Consider the following 27,675-nt stretch of genomic DNA (forward strand, 5'->3'; position numbering starts at 1 on the left):
AAAAACTTTGATATTTAAAATCAAGTGTTATAGTATTTTATGGAAATACATGCCTTATGAATGCAAGGCTTTCATAAATAGTTCATGAAAAGAACTAACTAGCCAGGTCATGGAAGCCTTCCATTTTTGCATTGAAGGAATAAAGGAAGGTTCTAAGGACAAGACATGTACTTCCACTGGCCTAAAAAGGGCCTTTCTTGTTCCCACTGGTCTGAACATGGCAGTCTCCTCACCCAACCCCTAACCCTGGCTCTGATTGGCCTATTTTCTCATTCTCCCTCATCCAATCCCTCCACCATTTCTGCATGTATATGTGGACAGGATCCTGTATAATTCATCGAAATCCCAATTCCACTTGCTTCTACCCTGAAGACAGAGGCTGCTGGAGCTCTGAAATATTGGTAACCGTTCACAAGACTACATGATGTCACAACCTAAAACACCAGAATTGAAACTGTTCAGCTATGTATAACTTCCACAAGACTTGAGAGATGCAATGTTTTATTTGAATTGGTTACAATTTTAACAAGAAAAATAAAATTATTCTTATCACCATTGAAAATTAGGAAGAGCTGTGTTAAAATAAATATTCTATATAGTAACCTGCAAATGCACCCTTCTGTAATCAATATTCAATTTGGAACCCAACATCCTCTTGAACCCCTGGGTTCCAGATAGGTATGCATTTCAAAAACCACTGCCATAGGCTGTACCTGAAAATGTAGGAAAATGGACATGCTCTAAAACTGTAATTTCATAACCAAGTGCTGAAAAGTGTTGCCAGAACTTGTGCAATATCATGAACACATCAATTACATAAATCTGCAATGCCTGTTTGGTCCCTTATTTGAAACATTCTATTAAATACATAATTTTATTTTTAATTATTCTTGAAACACAGTGTTATTTAAAATGAAATGATTTACAAATTTCTGTAGAATGTCTCCAGTTACTTTTTAACCTCATTGGTTTCTGTCTACTTAGCAAAGAGTGAAGGAATCCACCAATACAGCAGAAGCATTCATAGCATATAACTGGTAAGTGTGAAGATTATGTAATGATGATAGCAGAGATGGTGATCTACAGATTAACATTTTCAAGCTGCAGACTCATATTTCTGCCCTGTTACAGTGCACCTGATGGCTTATAATTATGTTTGCTTATTCAAGAACAAAATATTTCTGTGCAAGAGAGTGCATTATTTTCAAGTATATTCTGGAAGCTGTACTGATGGATTACAATTCTGAAACATTACCATGACTTCTGATGGAGCAAATTTATTAATTCTAATTTCTCCAACATTCTGGCAAACTAACACACCACATGATGTCATTTCACAAAATTGCGAATCTCTGCAAATCACATGAAAAATTGAAAACTTTAAATGCATAGACATATTTAAAATTAAAAGAACTGATAAACATTTAAAACTGCACCCTTTTGTGGGAAGTACACAAAAGTAACTTGTTCTTATAAACTATGTGTGCACTACCTGCTAACATGCATATTTAATGGTTGAAAGTTTATGTATTCCCGAACTATTCTTTACTAATAAGCATTATCTGATGAAGCATTTTAATCTTGCAGAATATACTATTATTACAAACTCCATGAAGCAGAGTGCTACTTAACATGCTGAAATCCGCTAATCAAATATATATATAGTTCCCTATATTTTCTCACAGGATAGATATCTAGTACTTGTATCACTGAAATGCCAGTACCTTTGATTGAACAGTTTTATTTACATCTTGAAGTACTGACTTCTCTATGGATAATTAAAAATACAAATACAAAAACACAATCTAGAAATAAGGTAAGAATTTATAAATTATGACTATTAGTGATAACATAAAAGTAACATTATTTACCACAAATGAAGGGCTATTTGAGTGCTACAACAAAACACATTAGTTCAATACAAATTTGCAAGATTTTAGAAATAACTAATGCTAAAATCATGAACAAATTGATCTTAATGAAGGAACTCTTTAAAGGTTGCTAGTATGCATAGTAATGTATCCTAAAAATATTATATTAGAGAGAAGTAACCAAGTAATTTCATGATTCTGGCAAATTAAACTTAAAAAATGTACAAATATAAACTGTTATAAACTAGTTAAAACATTTTTAATTTGGCTATTATTTCGTGTCCTCTCATTAACACTGGGATTTGTCAGCAAGTAACTATTTTCTTGAGAAAAAATAGATGCCTAAAAAGAGGGTAAACCAAAGATTTTACTTTTTATAGTATCTCCACACAGTACACAATAACCATGAGTGTATGAGGATTAAAGTGCTGAACTCATAATTGATAATACTGCTTTTGTTTTAATGCAATGGGTTGAAGGTAGAAGAGATTTTAAAATACTACAGTGATTAAATTACAAGTCACAAATTACAGCAAAGAATATGGAAACATGGCAGATGAAAGACTATTTGGTCCTCCACAAACTATTCTAGCAGATGGTACAATACTTCTCACCCCTGGTGAGATATTCAAAAGATACAGGAAAAGGACAAAATCTCATGTGAAATTTTCATCCATGTTCATGACAGTGGATGGATGAAGGTGTGGATAGATAAATTGTTGCTGGCACATTCTGGTGACCTGTAGAAACCAGCCCTCTCAGTATGATCAGTTCAGATCACATAACACAGCCAAGAAAAAAGGCAGTTGCAAAATTAAAAATACAGTCATGACTCAAGACAAGCTTACTAACCAAATGTAGTCATTGAATGTCTCAATTAACAAACCATTAAGACATTAAAGTGTTAAGAACGGACTAAGGAAATGGATCTGATGAAACAACAATTTCACAAGTACATGAATGAATGAAAGAAACATTCCTGGAAGTTGGTGAAAAACTGAGGCAAATATAAAAAAATAAAATCAGCAATGCCATTGACAGCATGAAAGAAGAGGCTTTGTCTGAAGACAATGACAATGACATTGCAAACAACAGATGAAGTGATGGGTATGATATGGGATTTTAGGGGCTCTGATGTGTAAGACTAGTACCATATTGCTGTTTTCTCATTATGACTTGTAACAATTTGTTACAATACCACCAATAAGAACACCTATGCAAGAAACAGAAGAATAATAATTTGCTTAAAATTAGCCTGTCAGAGTATGGTGAACTGTGTTTCCATATATAAGCAACAAAGGTTTTTACCTTAAAATCTGGGAATGTCTCACAGTCCAGAGAACTTGGTAATTTCTGAATAGTCACATGGTAACATAATGAATAGACCTCCATTTTGTTATATAACTTAGTAATGTAAACACTAAGGAACCAAGAATAATAACTACGTGACAGTAACAGATGTGAACAACAGTGCTAGCGAAATCAGAAGTATGATTTATTTTACATTTATAGAAGTACTATCTGTAGGCAATCTGCATCCAACACTCTTTCATATCCATTAATATTGCATCTTGTGTAGTGTATGCAGCAATAAAATAGTAATATACTAACCGTTGTGTGAAAGAATTATGTTAGAAGAAAATATTTGTATCGCAAGCTACCAAATGTAGGCTATATACAGAAACATCCTAACTCTGGAAGAATATCTCACATGTGTCTGTTTAAAAGATAAGATGAAACAGTAACTGTAGGCTCTTGAATGATGTTTTAATTTACCAGTCTTTCAGTAATAGTACAACAGAATATCTTGAAGATGGAAAAATATTCAATATCCCACATAAAACAGAAGTATCTTTATCCAGATTGTATCTTCTTGAAATGCATCCAGAGTTTAGGATACTCTATCCATATCAGTTAGTACTAATGTAATTCTTATGCATCTAAAAGTAAATTCAGTTACTGAGACCAACAAATTTTGGAAAGCATAATTTTCCTCAAAGGCTCTCCAGAAGGCTACAGTTACTTTAAAATAGACCCATTCAGCTTCCAAATAAAAATTAATTTCCCATCCTTGATCCAGACTAACCACTTAATGCAAGTGCCTTACATGTTCATTCACCAGCACATTACCAGAAATCAAGTTTTGTGAAATAAGCTTCTGAATTTAAATGTGTGCCACTGGGAGGTATGCAAATATGCCTGTAATTTTCCTCTAACTATGGCATAGATAGGACTGCATATTCAACTTGTTATAAGCTAATATATGTCTCTTGAAGAACATTCGATTTGTAACATGGAGGTAATTTACGTTTTTCACTTAATGATAAATTACAGGCACTGAATACATATTTTTGAAATGGTGTAGCTAAACATATTAATAATAATGAAGTCCTATATATTTTGTTCTTAAACATCTAAAGTTAATGCTTCATTACTGCATAAAAACAAACAGCTGAACAAACAATTTTCATTGATGATTTTTCACCTGTCTACGAAAAATATTGCTCAGTCTTCGGCCACGTGGAGTTACAGGAGTATTCTGCAAACAGAACAAGTACTCACAGTCATAATCAATATAATAAAATTTAAAAGAAAAAGCCTAGTAATTAAATTATGAAAAACAATAAAAAAAAACCTAACAGTATAGGATCTACAGAACCAATAACTTTGTTCTTCTATTATTGCTTCTGTAATATGGATACCAGTATGCAAGTTCTCTTAAACAATGGAACAATTTCAGTGCATTAAAAGAGCAATGTGAATTAGAGGCACAGTTCCTTTCATCCCCTCCTCAAATGTTTTTAAACAAGAGCTTTTATTAAATGTAACAGGAGCTACATTTTCTATATTTTTGTTTCAAATAGCTGCTAGGCCAGTCCATCCCCAAAAGGTTTGTGTCCCTGTTGCAGAGCTGGAAGATTTTACAGCACATTATTCTATGGAAGGCTGGAGAGAATCTAAAATGCAAGAGATGCCAAGACTGTAACAAGAGAGTTATTCTAAAACGCAAAGCCAACTATTTTCCCAAAGCAAAAGAAAAATGGCAGAGACATGTGCATAAGATGCAAATATCTCTAACAAGAAACAATAATGTAGAGAATATAATAGGCTAAAAGTAACAATAAGTTTGTATAATGCAGTAAACCAAGGGTTAAGCAAGAGCAACAACCCAATAAAAATTCCCCAAAATAACATCAGTTCTCAATAAACTGCCAAATAGGAGCCTAACGAATGCTTACCTAAAATGTTTGGATGGTACTCAAAATTCTAAGACTTTAATTACTGCTCATAATTTATACTGATTCTGTAAGTTTTTCTGCAGGCTGCTATTGCCTCCTAATCAAAATAATTAAGTGCCAAAATAAATGCAGCATTTTTTTTTGACAAGTATCCCTAGATGCCTTACATCTAATAAATAAACAATTTAAATGGAATCTAGGTAGACATATATTTTGGTTGCTAAAGAAAACAAAATTTATAAGGGATAAGGTGTATTGTACCAGTCTAATGAGCCAAAAGGAAAGAAATCAGATGCCACCACTCAGGGCAATAGTATGCAGTATTGGGTACATCTCACTGACTGCAAATACAACCTTGAAAGCCAACTCCTAAATGTCAACTGGGAAATTAGACACCAATGGCGAACAGGCAGCCATAATTTTTTATCCCCATACATACACATATACATTTTGAATTATGTTTCAAATATTACCATGACTTCTGGGGGACTATGTACAGACCAGACTTGTTAGTGCCAAGTTCTCCAAAATTTGGCATAAAATTTTGACCTCAATAGCACAATAATTACGTGCATGCTGTTGGGTTTGTATTGCAGAAACTGATTACTGAATGTTCAGTGAAATTAAATGTGCTACAAACAATTTCACTAGTGCAACAAGAGAAAAAAAAACTTAAGTTATGGGTCAGTAGCACTTCAGTTTCATATATGGGAAAACATAAGTTTCAATCTTGGCTAGGAGATTTACAATTGTCAGATTTTTTGGTGATTTACCTCAGTCCCTCCACACAAATAACAGGACAGTATTATAAAATAGATTATGATCACTCTTTCCATCAAGTAAATACGGGGCAATAAAAAAGCCACATATTAAACAATTTATTGATGACTGCAATTCAATAACATTTAATTGGATTAATAAACACACAATATCATTGACTGTACAAGAACCCACTCAGGTCACATCTCACACTAGTCTGTCAGTTGTGTTTCAACAGATGAAGTACAAAGATGTCTTGTTCACAAGTGGAACCAATGTTCATTGTCAAACACTACCTGGCGTTCATTCTTACTTAACTTGCCGGAGTGAATTTAGAGATACATTTCCTGATTTTCCTGTGCCAAACAAATCAATAATATCTTATCTGGTAAACCATTTCTGTGACAGAGGAGCTCTTCACTGGGTAACATCAAACAAGAATAAAAGAGGAAATGCATGCATTGCTGAACATGGTGGACATTTCCAACACTTGATGTAACACTGTTTTTGTTTTCTGATTTCAGTGTAATTTATAATGAATTCTTATCAGGCTACCAGCCATGTAAGGTGGTTTAATGAATAAAACACGAACATTTCGAGAGCCATCGTTGTTCTCGTCCTCAGGGTATTGTATAACATTAATGTTTTCTTCATTAAACCACCTGATGTGGCTGGTAGCCCACGAAGAATTCATTACACTTAGTTGCTGTGAAAGCTTCAGATCATAAATTAATATAATTTATTTTTTAAAATAGAGCATATGAGGAATGGATTGTGTGACTTTTTGATCACCCTGCATAAATCACAGTGTTAACATAACAGGACGGCAAAAACTAGGAGCAGGAACTCTAAAAAACAATCTTCCACATTGTCATAAAACAAGTGCTGCAGTTATTATAGCAGGACTTGCACAATGTGCTGGTATGAGAAACTAAGCCTGCTAGGAGCATTAGAGTATCTGACACACAGTACTTTTTCTTAGGAAATATTTATAATATTGAAATTATTTGTGTAAATACATGGAAGAGGGAATAAGCAAGAGTGTAAACACATCCTACACGTTCCTCACTTGATCTTATTCGAATAACTTGCATCTACAGTGAAATAAGAAGCCAAAGATGTGGGACGAGGGATTGTGTTTTGGTTCAAAAACTATTTTATACAATGAATTCCATCAATTTTTTATGTATCACAGATGGCAAAATATTATACAAATTAGTGTCATAAGTATGTGTCACAGATACTGCAAACCTGGGACAGAGTACAAAACAGGTATATTTTATACTGCTGTCATTACCGGGCTCTAGGTATTCCACTAAAAAGTTCATTTAAGCCTTGCATATCAATTTACTATGTTCTGTAAAAAATGTATGATGCTTTCTGTTCCTGCTTTAAAGAGAGAGTTATGAAAATATTTTAAGACTCTGAAGAATGGCTCATATGACATTCATGATTTATTTGTAAATTCTTGTGTCACCTTAATTTTCTACCATTCTCTGGTGTAGACTCTAAAATTCTCTATATCTCTAAATGCAAGTCTTCATAATTCAGATCATAAGCATAAGAAAACACATCATATCATTGCATTATTGTATACTCTGAAGAAAATAAACCCAATACAAAAGAGGAACTGAAAATAAAACTCAAATTGTTGAGCATTGTCTGTATTTTAAAACTGCACAAAACACTACAACATTAAAACTTATAGATAAGACAAAAACAAGCAATCAATCCTCATGTATATGCAAAATGTCCTGCTTTTCCTTGTACATGATGTGTATGTGATTTGTAAAAAAGTACAATAATTATGTAGTATATAAGGAAAAATTCTAAAAGAATACGTGTAAAATATGTTCTGTATACAGATCAAATATGAAACATAAGATTGTCAAGATTACAGAAAATAAGCACCAGTAATGTGGTTAGGAGTACAGAATATAGCAACCCCCATCTCACCTCATCTCGACGATTTTTGTTTGTGAACAGTGACTTCAGACGACTTGGTGTTGAAGCTTTTCGAACACAAGCTCCATCATTGCTCTCTCTCAGTGGTGCACGAGGTGTAAGCACCTCAGTTCCCTGTAAAGTACATCATATATATTATTATTAATGTACTAAATGTCATGGTCAAGTGAACAGCACTCCTGCCTTATATTTAGGAGGTCCTTGGTTCAAATTTCAGCCCAGAGACCAACTATATTAAATGAGGGTTGTCATGGTTTTCCTCAATCCTTCCACACAAATGCAGGGGTAGCACCATAAATTAGGCCACTACCATTTCCAAATTTATTATTCACTAACCATCCATCATATGACAATGCATATAATCTTAGCACTTGAGAGCATTATTAAGTAATGCCCAAATAAATATATACATACATCAAAATAATAACTGCACCACAACTTTCTTTGTTGATTTTTTGAATATGATAATATAACAGAATATTCACTAAGCAGTATAACAGATAGAATGTTTCTAAATATATTCATATACATCCTATTGATTGAAACATACCCATCAGGAAAATTTGAAAACAGAAATGACATAACATGCTATGCTGTCTTTTTATATGCCTGCACCACAGTTAATTTATAGAATTTGTGAAAGAAAACATTTGCAGATTCATCAATATTGAATAAATAAAGCCTAATAGCATACACATGCATATAAATATTTGATAATTTGGATGCCAGGTTATGAATGCATAGGGTTTGCAGAATTCTGGGTCAAAATAAGTTTTTCTTTATTCAGAGAGGCAGAAGGCTGAGAAATAAAGATATGTAAGAACAGGTGCTTCCTAAAACATATATATCAAGGAACCTCGTGTCTGTTAAATTTCAGAATCATAAAATATGGTGTTTAATTAAAGAAAAAGTTCTGACATTAATTTATAATTCCTATTTTCATAGAAAAAAATATGAAACAATTATGTACATCATAAATAGATACTGCTGAAGTTTAAAAACTTGAGTGATTTTAAAATATGTATTCATAATCACTGCAGACATGATAAAAGAACTACTTTCATATAAGAGCAGCATTTTGTTAACAAAAACGTATGCCTTGTTGAGGCTGAGAAATTTATTACAAAGTATAGTGAAGGTCTTTTGAAGTCTTCTGCTGTAAACAAGAATCTTGATCAATAAAAGGAGTTGAACTCACACTATTTAAATGTTGAAATACAACACCATGCAAGTTGACATTATAACAAGGTGTCACTGTAATAAATAACTACATTACAATTTGCAATAATTTCAAAGATGCAACACAGGTTTCTAAATTGCTTCTGGAAATAAGTATATTAAAAACTAACTAAAGAGAAATATAGTTTTTGCATGTGTTACATTACATAATATACAAGAAAACAATCTCAAGAAGATACAGCAAACGGCAAACAGATGAGTCGGACCCTCCAAATCACTAGCAAAAGAATGGACCACAGAGAAGAAATACAAGCACTATTACACCCATGCAAAAGCTCCATCTCACCTGGAAAGACAGACGACCACCATTTTTACCAGGAGTTGGAGGACCTGGTTTCTTATATGACGTCTGAAAATGAAACTGTCTTACTTAACACAAAACACACAGGATACTTGTAATAGTACAGTAATCAGAATGAGTGGAAGCCAATTAAAACTGAGGATACCCAGCCAAACAGAACACCTTAGTGATGAACTACTGCCCAAAATTAAAGTAACAAAGATAATTACAGAATTACCCATGTCTTCTTTTGTATAAATATTACCAAATCTAAAATATAAAACAACTTAGTCATAATTTTGTCAGTAATATATTACAACAACAGATGTCCTGATGCTAATTCATGTTTCAAAGCTAGCTAATATATCTTCAGCCTTCAGTCAATATACTTATATGTCAGTTCAATAAATATAGTGAAACTTAGGACAGCAAATAAGATACAACTTTAATAACACTAAACTTTTTACTCTCAGGCAGTATAAGAAAGTTTGGAAAAGATAGCAGTAATTATTCTTACATGGAGTCTTCTTTTAATGGTTATCTTTAAAACAAAACATTTACAAACTTTTGTATCATAACATATGTATCTCATTTTGCCTAAAACATTTCTTAGTTCAATCAATATTTACTGAAATATCTTCAAAACACATTTAAGCCATATGTGCAGAGCGTCTTAAAAAGATGTACACACACAAGGTTAATATTCCATATTATAATGTGCACACAGCTTTTTGGGGCATTGTATAGAGCCGCCTGATTTGTACCAAAATCAGATTTAATTTCTTTTTGTAAAAAATCAGCATGCCAAGTTTAATCAAATTTCATTAATCAAGACCACATTTATTGCATATAGACAAATGTGAAGCTAAAAGAACGTCAAAAAATGATTTACAAAAGTGCCCCAAAAGTTTAAAATTTTGTCTCATGTAGTGTTGGAGAACAGGCTCCTGCATTCCGTAAATAATCTTTTAAATTGGTCAATCAGCACCAAAAGTCTACCCAACTATGATGCAAAATCAATCACATTAGTTACATTCTTCTTTATGTTCTGAACAGTTTGTAAACCTGTGTTATAATCTGTGGACAATTTAGAAGGAGATACCTCTTTTAAAATCACTCTTATTAATTCAAGTCTCTGGATTATGGTTACAGAATTTTTTCCGCCACTTCAAAAAAAAGTCACCACCACAGCTTGAAACAGAATTCCACTCAATGGCAATATTATTAGTGCACATAAATAAAATGTAGCTCCTGTATGACAGATGCTATAAAACTTACCTGTACACACAGGAACTTGGTCATGACATAATGGAATGTTAAATGAGGGAAAACCTCAACTGAGACAAAATCTGGGGAATGCTCCTCCTACCATAGTAAAATCTTGTTTAAATTTTAATACCTGGAAAACACTGCGCTAATAGCACCACACACAATGGTATTTTAAATGGAATGGCCAAAGACTTAAAGGACATTAAATAAGAAGAAGAAAAAAGCATATTCCTAATTCATCATGATAATTCTCCCATAGACAAGTGAGAGCTCACTGTAAAAATAATAATCCAACCTCAAACTTTGAAATAAACCATAACAAGACAAAATTAAGGAATATTTTATGGTAATAAACAAAATGTTCTTATGTTCCTAACTTCTTAAATAACATGCAAGGACTGGGAATATATATTTGTTTTCTCACATGCTGCAATGCTCACATATGTATAATACATGCAATCATTTACCTGTCCACGATCCTTCTTACGTTGTTTTTCTGAAGGCAGTAACATGCTGGTACTTAAGGCATCAAACTGATCTACATCCACAGCACAACCCAACTACAAGAACATATTTAAAATATACATAAAGTTCACAAATATATAAATTGTGAATACAAGGAGTAGAAAAATCAATAATTATATACTTGCAGATCTAAAAGAAATATTATAATGACAACTCAGGCTACATGCATTAACTTCCAGCTACGGAGTTGATAAATCAATTCCTTCATGTTGTGGAACAACAGGATCAGTCACTTTCATCACAAAAATAGTCAATGGACCCTATCTAAGCCAGTTTAGTCCAATTCACTTCTTTGTAACCCATTTCTCAAACAACTATTCCAGTATTATCCCCTCATCTACGGCTAAGTAATACTTTAATGTAAGTTACAGTTTAATCACTATGTTTTTCAGAATTAGATGAAAAGATACAATTTAATCTCTAATTTTCTCAGTTACTCCGTTCTGCTACTGCCTTCATCACGAACACATAATACGGTCATTAACATACTGAGGCATGTTGCTGTCACAAATATTCAATACTTTGATGTGCAAAATGCCCTACTGTTTTTTGCATTTTCTGAAATAAGTATTCACTTTCAATTAGTATATTTGAAACATTCCTGTAGGATCAACACAGCTATGATTAATATTCCCAGTTCTCTGTATAAAATCTAACCTCATGAAAGTTCCTCTTACTTCAAATTGTAAGTTCAAAAACTGGTTAAAAAATCTAGAAAATAAAACAATTAAGAAGATTTCTGTCTTCTGGGTTGTTGGGCTGTGTAGTCTGGTCGATCTTTATGTGGTAGAAATCTTCATACTCACCGCTGTGAAAACCTCAAATATTACAAAACAATTAAGGTTTAAAAAATACAGAAATTACTAAAGTAAAAAAAGTCACTTAAAATTCTTTCTCAGCAGTGTCCCTCCAATCCCTTGCCTTCAAAAAGTACTAAGACATCATATCTGTTCATTTATAACACACCTTAAGATCTTCATCCCTGTATTCTCGTGGATCATGAAACTGAGTCTCTGCTGGATAAGATGATTTCAGATGTGGAAGACACAAGGAGTTACGGTACTGTAATTCATTAACACGGCCCGTGTAGCCTTGAGGTACACAATGCCCCATTTTCAGATCGGCCAAATTTGTGGTGTTGAAGACTTCACCTTCTTCATCTTCAGGGTTAAACATAGCACCTATAAATTAAAGCAAAATATCTGTGAGCCTCAGCTACATCATAGTAAGAGGGGAAAGATGGAACTGGGAAGAGGCAGAAAGACGCCTTGCACACACACCGTGTACATCAGCTGGCTGGCCAGCAATGTGCGTATTTGTAATGGTCAACAAAGCTCAGAGTTATCTTGCAACAAGTATACAATCACTGAGATTTATAAATATTCATTCTACATATTTCTAATGCCTAACAGCAACACAATTCTGATTTTTAAAAGTGAAAGGCTTGTAAATCACCTAAGTATTTAAGACAAAATTAACCAAGCAGAGTGGTGGCAGCTGCCAGGTCTGCTGCATGTAGGTAAATGGTATTTTGATGTGATGGCAGAACTATAAAGAGTATGGGCTTTCTACTGTGCACCAATTTCTTTTTACAATTTCAGCAAGACACTGCTCTACTTAGACTTCATAATGCCATGCTAGCAAAATTATTTTTGTACTACATACATACCCATGCCTGAGGGCAGTGTTCTAGGTACACTCTTTTTTCTTCTAACAAGTGTAATAGACTCATCTATTATATCCATTGCATGGAACTCTGTTGAAGAACCAGCAACAACTTTTCTTCCTCTTTCTAAACTGCTGTAACAAAATTCACATTTAGTTGGTACATTCATGTGCCATACAATGACTGTAATACTAAATTTAATAAGCTACAACATTCATGGAGACAATCAGGAACAGTTGTTTACCTTGATGTTGCACACCTTTCTAGGAAATCACCCTGTAACAAGAAAGAACTATACATCAATATTCAACCAACTGCTGACAGCCCAAACAAAACAGGAAATATATTTGCTTCAACAGTAGCACAAAGAAAAGTGAAAATGCGAAAATAAGAATGACTGCAATTAAGGGGAACAAGCAGGATAAATCTACTAATTCATATGCAATGTGAATGGGGCAGGCATCTTAGTATAATTCATAACTGGATTCACAAAGCATGAAGCGCTTATGTTCTTGTTATGTGTTTTAGACAGGGAGGAGCTAAAATATAAATATTTCATGTTTTCATACTACAGGAGATAAATTCAGTTGTTATCAAAATGGTGTGAACTTGTACATATTCCTTTTTGGGGTAGTATTCATTGAAGGGTAGGATAGGAAATGATCATACTTCAAAGTTAATTATGGCAATTGTTCTATAAAGTTTTCATTGAGATTTATAGCCATGTCAGATTAGTAATTGCTATACCCGACTAATATAATTTATGTATAAGAAATTATACTCATCTCTTATTTTCTACCAAAATATAACTTAAATTTTTATAACCTGTCTTCTAATAGACTGTAAAAATATTTGCTGTTTTGATAGTTCCTCTTCAAGTTTCTTCTTTTCTTTCTCTGCCACCAACAATTTGTCTCCAATTTCCCAAACTTGTGACTTGAGGATGCCTACATCACTTTCATAACTCCGAACCTGAAATAAATTAAAACGAACTCACAGTGAGAAACAAACACATCACATCTCTGCTGCCATCATAACTACCAAAATGAGAGGGTGGGTGGAGGAGGAGAAAAAGAGGAGGAACATAATTAGCCAAAATGTTTTCAACTTCAAAGTGTCCCGCAAAACAAGCTATCAAAGGAATGAAATTAATTCTTTTAATTAACCTGAAAGTGTGGATGCAGATCTATACAGCTCACATAGCACTATTGGTGGTGGTGGGGGGGGAAGCAATTCCTTCAGATTCCTATGTGAAAATATCTTGGAAATCAACTGGAAACACCAAAAAGGTGATGGGGAGATAATACAGACACATATAGTAGGAGAGTGACTTTTGACAGTTTGGGCCAGACTTACAAGGTTTTAAGGATCTTGTCCAAAATCAGGTTTTGACAAGAAACTTCAGAGACTAGGAAACACATGACAAAAGATGTCTTCTGGGATGTAGCACTAGTTAGTATCTACCAGACTAAGTGCTGCTACGTCCCAAAATATGCCAGTCTTCATACTTGCTGCAGTCATAACCTAAAATCTCACATACATGACTAAATTTTGATAAGTGAATAAGGCTAAAGATGATACCAATGGTATAATCACAACAGTACAGACAACCTACCAGAAAGTCAAAGCGTTAACTAAAATGGTGAACTGAAAGCTGAAGTGTATATATTAGTGCTGAGGGACGTGTATACCAATATGACGATTATAAACACAATTTAAAATAAATTTGCATTACCTTATCTTTGTAGATTTTACACATTGCCTGAAAATGATCACTTTCTTCCTTTGACTTTTTCATTTTCTTTCCAATTTCCTCTTCATAAAGAACTCTCTATAGAAATAAAAATATAATTATATTAAAAAACAGCACTAAATTCCATACTGTACCATATACACAACTAAAATACAGAAGTACAATCCAAAACTTAGGTACCAAAATCAAAGACAATTCAAAAAGAAAATAAATCTTTGAGCTCTACAAGAACACTGGTAACTATCCCATTTACATACATCCCCAAGTACTTGTATGCACTCCTAATTTCCTTTAAAACATAATAATAATGTGATGGAATATACATACCTGACATGAAAACAGAAACTACTGCAGATGCAAAGCATCAATGTATTTTAAACCTGAGTCAACCATATGAAGAAACTTTATCCTTTCTCATTCATGAGACAAAGGGAACAAATATGGGGATATATGTTGACATTAGTCTTCTGGGTCATAACACAGTGTGGACTTGTAGTAAATATATATATTTTGAAGAAACATATCACCACCATTTTCAGGGCACTACAACCCAGAAGACCAACATCCCCATCTTCACAACCACAAAAACATAAAATCTCACGAGTCAATATATAATCCCAATACACTCAAATTTTCTCTGAAGTATGCCACCAAGAATAATCTAATAAGCAAGACAGATTCAAACAAAGTAATTAGTTTGTTGTGAGCATTGTCAATAATTATACAACAGAAATATCACCAAAATAGACATTCAATAAGTCCAGTCATTCAATTCTTCTACAGTATGGACCAAAATTGAAATGTCTAAATTATTTAAGAACTATAAGCATTAAATCCATGAACAATTTTCACTCAGACATGAGTTTGTTTTCTGAATGTAAATTAAGATTGAAAAATAAAATATGGACTGTTTGCATTTTCCTACTCAATATTTTGTATAGGAAAACCATGATAAAATAAAAATAAACTTATGTAAGAATGGACAGTATGGGGCCAGAGGTAACAAACTTCCATCAGTGTCACAATGAATACCCAATCCCCCCTTTCAACTTCAGCAATTCCAATACTAACCATTTTGGCTTTTAGTCTATCAAGCTTCTTTTCATACTCCTGTCGAATGGCTTTAATGTTTTCTTCTACTTTACTTTTCAGGTCCTCATTCTCCGACTGCAGCTTGTAATTGACTTCCAGCAACGTTTCATATGCTTGTTTGATCTCATAAGTTTTCTGAGATTCTAATTCCAGCTGCAAGCACTTTTCTTCCTCAGCAGATTTCAATTTACAAACAATCCCCTTATCAACAGAAATAGCTTCATGTAAATTGTAATTAGTAACTCAACATCTTACTGTGCATAACCTTCATTCAGGTGATAATTGACTTAATATTAATGAATTAATGTAATATTATTACAGTTGCACTGACAGACATAAATGTAATTCTACCTAAATGAAGGTTACGCACAGCAGGACGCCGTGAAATAAAAACACAAACAACTTCAGAACTACAACAGAAAATTAGCCAATGAGATGGGATAAAGAGACCACCAGTAGTGCACTAGAAATTTTTAAAGCAGAATTGCTTGATGTGACTTAAAGATAGAATGCAAATGTTACATGAAAATAACCAGAATATAATACAGCATTTACAGATCTTTAATATAATTTATACTTCTTAGCAAGTGAAACTGAAGCAATCAAACAAGAGAAAATAGCTCCATAAAATGAACTGCATTATAAACAAATTAATTGGCTGATATTAAGAGAAGTTATGAAACTTTGTTAGAAGGGGTAAAACAAATTGAAGCTACAAATAAAAAACAAATATACACAGTTCAAGATCTCACTGGAAAGTGTTGAAAATCTGGCAAAATAGTTACTGAAGAGTTTAACACTGGAAGATCTAAACTCTGAAAAGAAGACTACCGTAAAGAACTGTTATCTAAACAGCTTTCCAAAAAGCACAATAATTTGATTTCTGAAACTTGTACAATGTGGTCAAAATTTTAGAATAAAGTAATTTACTGCAGAATACTGTACACTATTTCACAAATGATATAATGACTTCTTAATCTAATAAAGACAAACATATCCAGGAAACTTTAGAAAATGATAGACAGAAACTTTCTGTAAAAATCAAACTATATAAATGAGAATTGCTAGTTTAGAAAATTAAATGTCTTGTATCAGTAACGATCTCTGAGCTGCTGGATATGATCCGCTTTTACAAAAAAAAAAAGCAGAAAATACATAATTACTGCTCACAACATGGAAACAGAAAGAAGAGACTAATTCAGTTAATAAATCAGTATGTTTCAAGATAAAATTAATTCTCTTTAAGATGAAAGAAATGATTTATGTACTCGACTCCACCTATCAGGTTTCTAAACTAAAAACATGCAAAGATCATCTGTCACAATTTTGGCAATAACCTTTTTCTCTTCTTCTAGTTTTGCAACTGTCATTTCTAAGTTTCTCACATGCTGGGTGAGTAACTCAATTTTTTCCCCCTTCTCTTGATTTTCAGTTTCATACTGCAGTTTCAAAATGTCCTTGTTCTTGTTCATTTCGGCAAGATATTCTTTCTGGCATTCAAGTTGTTCATCTGTCAAAGCAACTCTTTTTTCTAATTCATCAATTCTGTCTCTCAACACACCCACACGACCATTCAATATCTGAATGGATTCCACATTTTCCTGCATTGCATTACTGTAAGTGTGTTCCAAATTCTCTTTACTTGCTTGTAATTCTTGCAGTTTACAATTGATATTCTGCAGGTTATTGTTAGAGGAGTCTCTTTCCTGTGCCAGCTCCTGAATTTGTTTCTCAAGTTCAGCAATCTTGCAATTTAACATGTTCACAGTTTTAGTTTGTTCCCCAGAAAATTCTTTAATTTTGTTATATTGATCTTGCAATAGATTTTTATCATTTGTAACTTCTGTCAATTCAGCTTCAAATCTCTGTAGCTTCCCTGCCTTTTCTTCAATTAGTTTTTCAATATTTTTATTTCTATCAGAAAGATTCTGTCTAACTCCCTCAAGGTTTTCAATCTCAGATTTTTTATCTTCCAACACAGAGTTCAGATTCTCAATCTTATGAGTATATTCTGACACTTTTGTTTCTAAATTCTCTTTACTTGCTTTTAATTCTAGCAGTTTACAATTGATATTCTGCAGGTTATTGTTAGAGGAGTCTCTTTCCTGTGCCAGCTCCTGAATTTGTTTCTCAAGTTCAGCAATCTTGCAATTTAACAAGTTCAGAGTTTTAGTTTGTTCCTCAGAAAATCCTTTAATTTTGTTATATTGATCTTGCAATAGAATTTTATCACGTGTAACTTCTGTCAATTCAGCTTCAAATCTCTGTAGCTTCTCTGCCTTTTCTTCACTTAGTTTTTCAAGATTTTTATTTCTGTCAGAGAGATTCTGTCTAACTCCCTCAAGGTTTTCAATCTCAGACTTTTTATCTTCCAACACAGAGTTCAGATTCTCAATCTTATGAGTATATTCTGACACTTTTGTTTCTAAATTCTCTTTACTTGCTTGTAATTCTTGCAGTTTACAATTGATATTCTGCAGGTTATTGTTAGAGGAGTCTCCTTCCTGTGCCAGCTCCTGAATTTGTTTCTCAAGTTCAGCAATCTTGCAATTTAACATGTTCACAGTTTTAGTTTGTTCCTCAGAAAATTCTTTAATTTTGTTATATTGATCTTGCAATAGAATTTTATCACGTGTAACGTCTGTCAATTCAGCTTCAAATCTCTGTAGCTTCCCTGCCTTTTCTTCACTTAGTTTTTCAAGATTTTTATTTCTATCAGAGAGATTCTGTCTAACTCCCTCAAGGTTTTCAATCTCAGACTTTTTATCTTCCAACACAGAGTTCAGATTCTCAATCTTATGAGTATATTCTGACACTTTTGTTTCTAAATTCTCTTTACTTGCTTGTAATTCTTGCAGTTTACAATTGATATTCTGCAGGTTATTGTTAGAGGAGTCTCTTTCCTGTGCCAGCTCCTGAATTTGTTTCTCAAGTTCAGCAATCTTGCAATTTAACAAGTTCACAGTTTTAGTTTGTTCCTCAGAAAATCCTTTAATTTTGTTATATTGATCTTGCAATAGAATTTTATCATGTGTAACTTCTGTCAATTCAGCTTCAAATCTCTGTAGCTTCTCTGCCTTTTCTTCACTTAGTTTTTCAAGATTTTTATTTCTGTCAGAGAGATTCTGTCTAACTCCCTCAAGGTTTTCAATCTCAGACTTTTTATCTTCCAACACAGAGTTCAGATTCTCAATCTTATGAGTATATTCTGACACTTTTGTTTCTAAATTCTCTTTACTTGCTTGTAATTCTTGCAGTTTACAATTGATATTCTGCAGGTTATTGTTAGAGGAGTCTCTTTCCTGTGCCAGCTCCTGAATTTGTTTCTCAAGTTCAGCAATCTTGCAATTTAACATGTTCACAGTTTTAGTTTGTTCCTCAGAAAATCCTTTAATTTTGTTATATTGATCTTGCAATAGAATTTTATCACGTGTAACTTCTGTCAATTCAGCTTCAAATCTCTGTAGCTTCTCTGCCTTTTCTTCACTTAGTTTTTCAAGATTTTTATTTCTGTCAGAGAGATTCTGTCTAACTCCCTCAAGGTTTTCAATCTCAGACTTTTTATCTTCCAACATAGAGTTCAGATTCTCAATCTTATGAGTATATTCTGACACTTTTGTTTCTAAATTCTCTTTACTTGCTTGTAATTCTTGCAGTTTACAATTGATATTCTGCAGGTTATTGTTAGAGGAGTCTCTTTCCTGTGCCAGCTCCTGAATTTGTTTCTCAAGTTCAGCAATCTTGCAATTTAACATGTTCACAGTTTTAGTTTGTTCCTCAGAAAATCCTTTAATTTTGTTATATTGATCTTGCAATAGAATTTTATCACGTGTAACTTCTGTCAATTCAGCTTCAAATCTCTGTAGCTTCTCTGCCTTTTCTTCACTTAGTTTTTCAAGATTTTTATTTCTGTCAGAGAGATTCTGTCTAACTCCCTCAAGGTTTTCAATCTCAGACTTTTTATCTTCCAACATAGAGTTCAGATTCTCAACCTTATGAGTATATTCTGACACTTTTGTTTCTAAATTTAAAATATTCTCATCAGCACGTTGCAGACATTCATCCAGAATGCTCTTTTGTAGAAGGTGTTTCTGTTCCCTCTCTTCTTGATCAGTAATTTCTTCACAAAGTTTTATAATAGTCTCCTTTAATTTTTTACAATCTAACTCCAAATTAGATTGCTCATGAAGTGACTTAGAATTCTTAGCATCCAGTTCTATCAGCAAGAAATTCAGTCTTTCAACTTTAACTCCCACACTAAGACACAAAGCTGCTAAAGATCCTTCTGTTCCATCTGGTAATGACTGTTCAGCATCTCCTGGAGTATCTTTACCAGACAATAGCATTTCTTCAACCAGTTTTACATATTGCCCCAGCTGTTGCTCTATACAACCCAGATTCTGCTTTACTTCTGTATTTTCCATTTTTATGTCTGCAAGTTCTTGAGATGTACATTTCAGTTGTTTCTGTGTTTCATGGGCTTCAAGGTTTAACTTGGCAACATGTTCTACTTCTGCAGCTAAAATATTCTGAGTTTCCAGAAAATTGTCCTGTAGCTTGGCAAGATCTGAAGTAAGTGATTCAGCTACATTATGAGAATCTGAAAGCTCATTATCTTTGCAAGCAAGGAGGTCCTGTAGGCCAGCAAGTCCTTTTTCAAGCAGAATCCGCTCTTGGGAAATGTGATCAAGCTCTACAGATGCAGAATTCAGTTTCCTTTCAGATTCTTCAAGTTCATGTTGTAATGCTTCCATTTTATTGACCTGAAAAACAAAATTCCATTATTTTAAATTATTTTAAGCCTTATGTTTTCTAAGCATTTACAAGCCTCAGAATTTCAAGTAACACATACCATACACTCTTCCAACTTCACATCATACAGTATGAGTGAGAAAGTATAAAAGAAATAAAAAATTCTAGTCATGAATATTTTTTACAATTGTCAGTGTTAATAAAGATGCAAACCTTTCTTACCAGTTCTATGTTTGATGTCTTTAGAGACCCTACTTCATGATTTGCGGCTTCCAAATGAAGTTCAAGTTCACTTTTGTGCCTTGTCATTTCTTCTTCCTCCATGATCATTCTCTTGAGTTGTTCTGATAATACTTGATTCTCCACTTCTTTTTCATGCAGTTGCAGTTCTACTACTGCCTCACCTAGACTTTCTGGGGTCCTGCACACTGGAATTAAATAATACCAACAATGACAATACCAACAACTACACCAATAACAATAAATCTGATGCTAATTCAGTTTTTATATTAAAGTGTTTGCCTACAGCTAAGATCCTATGATTGAAAAGCACTAATAAATATGTATAAAAAATAGAGAAAGTAACATGAATAGTTAAACTGGCATATTCATAAGTTTCACATTTGCACATTCAGTGTTTCTGGTCCTAATCACAACTCTACAAATTACATTAATAAACATGTGGGTCATACAGAATAACGTGCATGAAGTGAAAATGCAATATTGAAAAAATATATGTAAAGTTACAAATTGTTTATTGAAAACTATAATTCTGCTGAAATGAAGATGGATATGTGTTAACTGTAACATGTTTCTATTCTGCTACACACACATTTTCTGTAATACTGCACTTTGTCAAGATATTACTGTATTTCTGTGCATAAACCTGACACTGAATGCCAAATGCTTCACAAGGCTGAAATTTAACAAAGTAACTAGAGGAAGAAATTATGTAACTGATATAAAAGATACAGGAAATTTTTAAATTTTATTTCCAGAAAGAACACACCAAACCACATAAAACAGTAACCTGGATTTATAAAGTTGTCTTCTTCTATACTAGCATCACAAACTTGCTTTAATTCTTGTACATGACTTTGTAGATCAGAACACAGTTCCTTCACTTGAGCCAACTCAAGTTCTTTCTCTACAAGATCATGCTGCAGCTTCTCACACTGTGCTTCATATTCTTGTGATCTTGTGTGCCACACATTACACTGGTGTTCTGCTTTAAATAACTGTAACAAATAAATGGGACTGTAATGATTGACAATTATGGCATATGAGAACAGGTAAAGTAAACTGTAAAGTTACCCAAAGAATTTAGAAATGGCAACTCCTCTCTACAGTGTAAATTCAATATTTCAGCTTCTTACCCTTTGTTGTAATAAATCCCGTTCTTTGTGCAAATTGTCCATGTCAGCATCAACAGAGGAGACATATGCCTCCAAACTTTTTATCTCATTACTTAGTAATGCTTCTTGGCAAGATTTAACACATTCAGATGTTTCACCTGATTCAGAAGTGTTGTATAACCATTCTTCACGGAGCTTCTTAATCTCTTCATTTTTATCAATTAACTCTTTGGCTGTAAAGTATAAATATTACGTTTTAAAAAGTATAAAAATAAAAAACATCCGCTTTAAAATACATACAGAAAAAATTCCAGAATAACAAAAATTAAAACTTATTTGCAAGATCAAATAATCTGACAGTTTATTATTTTCTTAATTAAAAGAAAATAATAAACTAAATTAAACAACAAATAAATAAACACTGTTTTAAAGCCAAAAATACAAGTTCACCTGTTTCAGAGCATACAAACATGCTTTTAGTTTGTGGACGTTCTCTGACCCAGACCATACACAGTAAAATTATGGGACCATAAGTTGTATAAGTTGTCTGCTACTAATTCTAAGAACTTACTCAATTTCTTTGTTTTTTCACGTTGTTGGCGCAGCTCTTCTTGCAGCTCACCTTTCTCCATCTGTTCAACCTCCAATTCATTATTTAATCTCTTTATCACTGCTCTTTGTTCTGAGAGTTGCTTAAGTTTCTGAGCTAAAGGGGACTGATAAAAAAATCAAATTTATATTATGCACTTGCAAACTTAATTTGGAACATTACATATATAACCAGCCAATTTGAAGCAAAAATAAGTTGTATTATATTTTAAGCTTCCACTTCACAATAATTACACACTGAAATATTGTCCTATTCTCCAAAATATATGAAAATAGCTGAGTTTTTAATATAGCCTGAAGTAAAATATAGATTTCACATATACCTTAAATACATAACATGTAAGGAGTGAAAGACAATCAAATCAGAACAGCTGACCTTCAGGACAAGAATCAAGTCTGGGACCTCTCAAATGAAAAGCAGGAGCACTACCCCAACTAACTAACTAATGATTCTCAATTGGCGAGTCATGAGATTTTGTCAAGTGTGCCATGAGGTTTTGAATAGAATAATTGTATAAATTAAAATATGCAAATTAAAAATCAAATAATTGATAATATCACATTATTATCCATAAATGAGTATATCTGAGTAACCAGTTAAACTTCATAATCTTAGTTCTACAATAATTTTATATTTTTATACAATAAATGTCATTACTTAAAAATTGATGAATTCTTATTATAAATTTTAATTCTCTATCCCAATTCTAGTGTGGCACAAAATAAAACTCCCAAGTGTGCCACAAGCACCGTAAGTTTGAGAACCACTGTATTAACCATTTAATCATTTAAGGTCCAAATACAGTTTCAGCAACAAATACCAGAACATGAAATATAACAATCATCATGTGATACTGAAAAAGGGATAATTTGAACTCATGTAATTTGTCATACCTTTTGGTACCCTGTGTTTTGACTTAAAGAGAATATTTACTGGACTACTACTAACAATGCTCACTGTCACCTTCAACATATAAAAAACAGTTGAATGTATGATATTTCCAATAAACCCCGTCATTAAAACAGTAAAGAAAATATAAATATAAGGTAGGAGGGTCATACCTCAACAACATCCTTCATGGGAGGACGTTTAGGTGTACTAAAGCCAATAAGTGGAGATTCTGAACAATGACGTCCTTTCTCTGCTGCCACTGGAGATTCATTATTACCTAGTTTGACAATATGACCAAAAATGGAAACACAAATAAATAATTCTGTGATTATGAAATAACAAAATAAAATTAAAATACACGTTTGAATAAGATACGTCTGTTACATTCATATGCAATTGATTATAATTATAGATTATCTGTAATAAAAAAACTAGTAAAATGGTAAGAAGGACCGAAGATGAAGATGGCTGTCTTCTGGGTTTTAGCACCTTATAGTATGACAGAAGTTTAGCAGAATTTAAGGTATTTGCTGCCTCCATCATAAATGAAAGTGCTAATGGAGGCAGCAAGTACCTCTGAAATGTGGGTAAACTTATACCAGATAACACAGTGTTACAACCCAGTAGACAACCATATTTATACTTACTGCTGTGAGAATTTGAAATCCTACTAAGGAGAGAGTATTCTGTTATGATAAAAGAAGACATGTTCACATACGTGGAGCAATTTTATACTGTATATATACTAGAATGTACTTTGTCTGCTTCATACTACATCATTTCAAATTACTGTGCATAATCAACCTCTCATCCCATTTGATGTTGTGTAATCTGTTATCTGAAAATGCATTATTAATACTAGAGGTGCCAGTATAAATTCCTTAGAAAATACAATTCAAAATACCAAATGGCAAAAAACAATCATTTTAGGTGCCAAAATTTGTCAGTTAACACTCCTGGAGGGGCATAGCAATTATTCAAATCCACAATTTTCTGAGGAAAAATTAAATGGTGGTTTCTTCATATTACCAACTATCATCATCACCTAAAATTAAGAAGTAGCTCTTAGTATTGAACTACAGCTGTAACGGACCACTCATCACAAAATAATTTACCATATTTATTGACAGCATGCTTCAGAGCAGTTCTTGTTATATTTCCATCATACTGCAAGATGATTTCAAAGAAGTTCTTAATATAAATTTGTGTTTCATGATCCAGGTTATACATATGGTCCATTATTCTTTCATTTCCACTCTTTAGAACGCTGTGCAACAGCAATAAAGATGTAATATAGGTAATCTCAACTTCATCATCCATGTCACAAGATTCTGCATCCATGCAATAATTTGGATATTCATCTGTGAAAGAAAGGACAACATACTTTAATATTATATTCTATTATTACCAACAGCTTTTGATACTTATTTTCTTATTTCATGGTGACTGTAAAAACTGTAACCTGAGATTCAAACACAAACTGAATTACAGTATGATAGTACAGCAAACAAATTACTTTATTACATTTACACACCACAAATGTGAGACAAATGACTTCCAGTGGACTATGGTATCTTCATGGAACCAAATAATGCTTACTGCAGACATAAAATCTCTAAACATAGTAACAATGTTTATCGTGACATGAACCCTGCTACTGCCAAGTTACATGCTATGAAATAATGATCAGGTTGTTAAATAAGAAATAAGTAGCACATGAGAAATCTGTGTCCAAGATAAAGGGAAGAAACATTTTTGTAGGTGTTTTAGAGAAACAGTGGCAACCACCTACAAGAATGTTAGAAATCTCAATAAGCTACCAACAAATCAAATCACAGAAAATATAATAAGCAGTGGAAGAAGTCTACTCATCCTAAAGACAGTGAATTTAATATTTACTCTGTTAATATGTATAATGTCAAAAATACTTCTGATTTCAATGTCATGCTGTTTTTACTTATAATGCTTTCCATGTAATACAGTCCTCAGCTTATGAAAACTACAAAAAGGACCAATGCCTAGTCCCATTTTAACAGTTACTTACATTTTAAAAAGGAGGTTACTTCCTCATTAACATTATCTCCGCTGATACTATGTTTAGTCCTATGGGAACTGTAAAACAAACAGTGAATAACAAATTATATACAAATTCAATTGTAATATTAAACAAAAAACAATGTTTAAGTTTTCATAACACTAAACTGCATGACTAAAGGGAGACACTAACTGTTTAAATTTCATGGATAAAATCCAGAACATGTAGAAAAAAAGATGGAAAAATAATATTGAAGAAATAAGGTTGTGAAGATGTACACAACAGACTGAACTGTCCCTCGGTCAGGTATAATAGTGAGCTTGTATAATGGCAGTGATCAACTTTTAAGTTTCACAACAGCACAGGACTCACTGAACAACTGATTAATCACTATTTTCACACATAACTTCCACAAGGGAGTTACTGTGCTTGCTTTAATACAAATGCACACTTCAGATTTTTCTAAGTACCTCCAAAAATATTTGATTGTGCATTGTATTCACATACATTCAATTCTGATAGGAACTGAAAAGTAAAATACCCAAACACAACTAAACATAACCAAATAAAATGTGCTGTCATCTTTTTGGAAGGTACTTTCACAGAAAAGTGGGAATTATATACATACATCTTTATTAAATTTGATGTATCCACAAGTTAATCAGATAACAATAGGTTGTAGAATATGTGGGAAAAACTGGTAGTTTACTTAGGAAAATGATATAAGTTTACTTACATGGCATTCAAAAGATTGTAGAAAAATCTTCCATCACTTAACTCTGTAACTTGCTGAATCGGATTGTCCTGCAGGGCTAAGCAATTGGCCTGTATAAAAGAAAGAGAACAAACTGATCTACTGAATAACATATAAAGCTACAGGGAAATCTTTGTAAGATGGTGAAAAGATATTGGACTCCCAGAGGACATACATGTGTGGTCTGTTTGATGCAGTGATAGGGAGTAAATAGATGCATGTTCGTCGACATATTTTATCTATCAGTTTAAAACAACACAGGCAATCAGATTAGCTGTATGCATTTCATGGATTCCAGATCAAGACTTGGAACAAATTTGTCAAGAAAAACAAAACACAATAACAAAAGCAATACATAATACTTATTTCATGCTAGACCAACTATACAAAGTAATCAGTTGAGTCACTAGGAGAAAAATCTAATCTCAATCCTACTAATCGCCTTTTCTAGTGGACCCAACTGATATGGTTGTAAAATTTTTATTGTTCCAGACTTAAGATACCTGTTTCTCACCTGAGATCTTTGCATTGCTGAACATCAAGACTTTAGGCTCCTTCAGATACTTTATTCAAAAACTTGAAAAACAAGGCTAATTAGGAGGAATGCAATGTCAGGATCACAAGCAGCTATACATGTTTTCTCTACATGTTTTGTACCTGTGACTTCTTGTGGGTGTATCTTGTTACTCTAACTAATTGTCATTATGGAATTATACACAAATCTTTTTACACCCATATTCCAGTATCGGTTAGCTTTGCTACAACACATAATGAATGACAATGAATTTTAGGTATAGGAAATTATAACTTACCCATTGCACCAAAACGTTTTGCCATGTATGAAAACTGTCACACATTGCTGCTATATAATTGTAATCTGTACCCGTAACCACATTTAAAAAGCCTTTCGGAATGTTTCAATTCAAACTGAAACTACTGCTTCAAACATTGTACTAAATTTAAAACAACAACTTGTTCCCCGATTGGCCAAGAATGTACATCCTGTCAGAGCGCTGTTAGAAATGTAGAGACGTGCAAGTATATTCGTCTTCACTGTACTCAATCAATGATCGTATTATATTTTTGTTCTTTCTTTGGAGATTGTAGGAGGAAAAAGGCGATATATACAATCTACATCAAAACAAATACACACAATTAATTTCTGGGGTTACGAAATTCCCTGCCCTGCAGATTTTGTGATGCACTACATACATTAGTATCCATTCCATGGATCCAAAAGTCAGACGAACTGTATGGTTCACAGAATCCGTCTTGAAGACTGTGTCGCCGTGCATATTCTACTTCCGTCCATTTTCTTTTCGTTATTGAAAGTAATAAGGTTTATTTCTGGTAGGAGCGTCCACATCAATTGTGACAAAACCTTATTAACCCTTTTTATCTTTAATTCTTAATTTCATGAAGATGGTCCCCTGTGTAGTTAATTTACTGCCTGAGTAGCCTGTGATATCGCCTGTAATCCGTGATTACCGTTTAATTGTTACTTGGTAGACGTTCTGGGCATACTTAAAAATAAAAGACATTCTATAATTCTATGTAGGATTTCATATTCTCACGACGATGATTATAGATGGTTGTCATCTGGGTCGTAGCACCGCGTCG

General features: G+C 33.1%; 1 protein-coding gene across 4 annotated transcripts; it reads right to left on the minus strand.

Moving 5' to 3' along the window:
• Positions 1 to 484: 484 nt before the first annotated feature.
• Positions 485 to 27,056, minus strand: LOC110835797 (uncharacterized). 4 transcript variants are annotated; one of them, XM_022076378.2, is made up of 21 exons: positions 26,868 to 27,056; positions 26,038 to 26,126; positions 25,311 to 25,378; positions 24,382 to 24,627; positions 23,437 to 23,543; positions 22,337 to 22,481; positions 21,787 to 21,998; positions 21,441 to 21,648; positions 20,633 to 20,838; positions 16,996 to 20,421; positions 15,638 to 15,859; positions 14,549 to 14,644; positions 13,639 to 13,785; positions 13,058 to 13,089; positions 12,817 to 12,944; positions 12,114 to 12,328; positions 11,090 to 11,182; positions 9,360 to 9,422; positions 7,826 to 7,948; positions 4,357 to 4,410; positions 485 to 713 (listed from the first exon to the last, which is right to left on the minus strand). In XM_022076378.2, exons 1-21 carry the CDS (start codon positions 26,910 to 26,912, stop codon positions 633 to 635), a joined length of 6,006 nt encoding a protein of 2,001 aa, XP_021932070.2. In that variant the 5' UTR covers positions 26,913 to 27,056; the 3' UTR covers positions 485 to 632. The 4 variants fall into 4 exon arrangements, with proteins under 4 accessions (XP_021932070.2, XP_021932069.2, XP_021932071.2 ...); XM_022076377.2 differs by having other exon boundaries at positions 12,817 to 12,947; XM_022076379.2 differs by lacking the exon at positions 9,360 to 9,422 and having other exon boundaries at positions 12,817 to 12,947.
• Positions 27,057 to 27,675: the final 619 nt, after the last annotated feature.

This window comes from Zootermopsis nevadensis, unplaced genomic scaffold (genome assembly GCF_977971745.1).
Source record: "Zootermopsis nevadensis isolate Lab colony 2312 unplaced genomic scaffold, Znev_1.0 Znev_ptg000029l, whole genome shotgun sequence".
In the NCBI taxonomy this organism is placed as follows: domain Eukaryota; kingdom Metazoa; phylum Arthropoda; class Insecta; order Blattodea; family Termopsidae; genus Zootermopsis; species Zootermopsis nevadensis.

Coding starts and splice junctions, on each gene's coding strand:
- LOC110835797 (XM_022076377.2), bottom strand. CDS start 26,912: ATGTGTGACAGTTTTCATACATGGCAAAACGTTTTGGTGCAATGG. Junction 24,628..25,310: donor AGTAACCTCCTTTTTAAAAT/GTAAGTAACTGT, acceptor TTTCTTTCACAG/ATGAATATCCAAATTATTGC. Junction 7,949..9,359: donor GTGGTCGTCTGTCTTTCCAG/GTGAGATGGAGC, acceptor TGTACTTTACAG/GGAACTGAGGTGCTTACACC.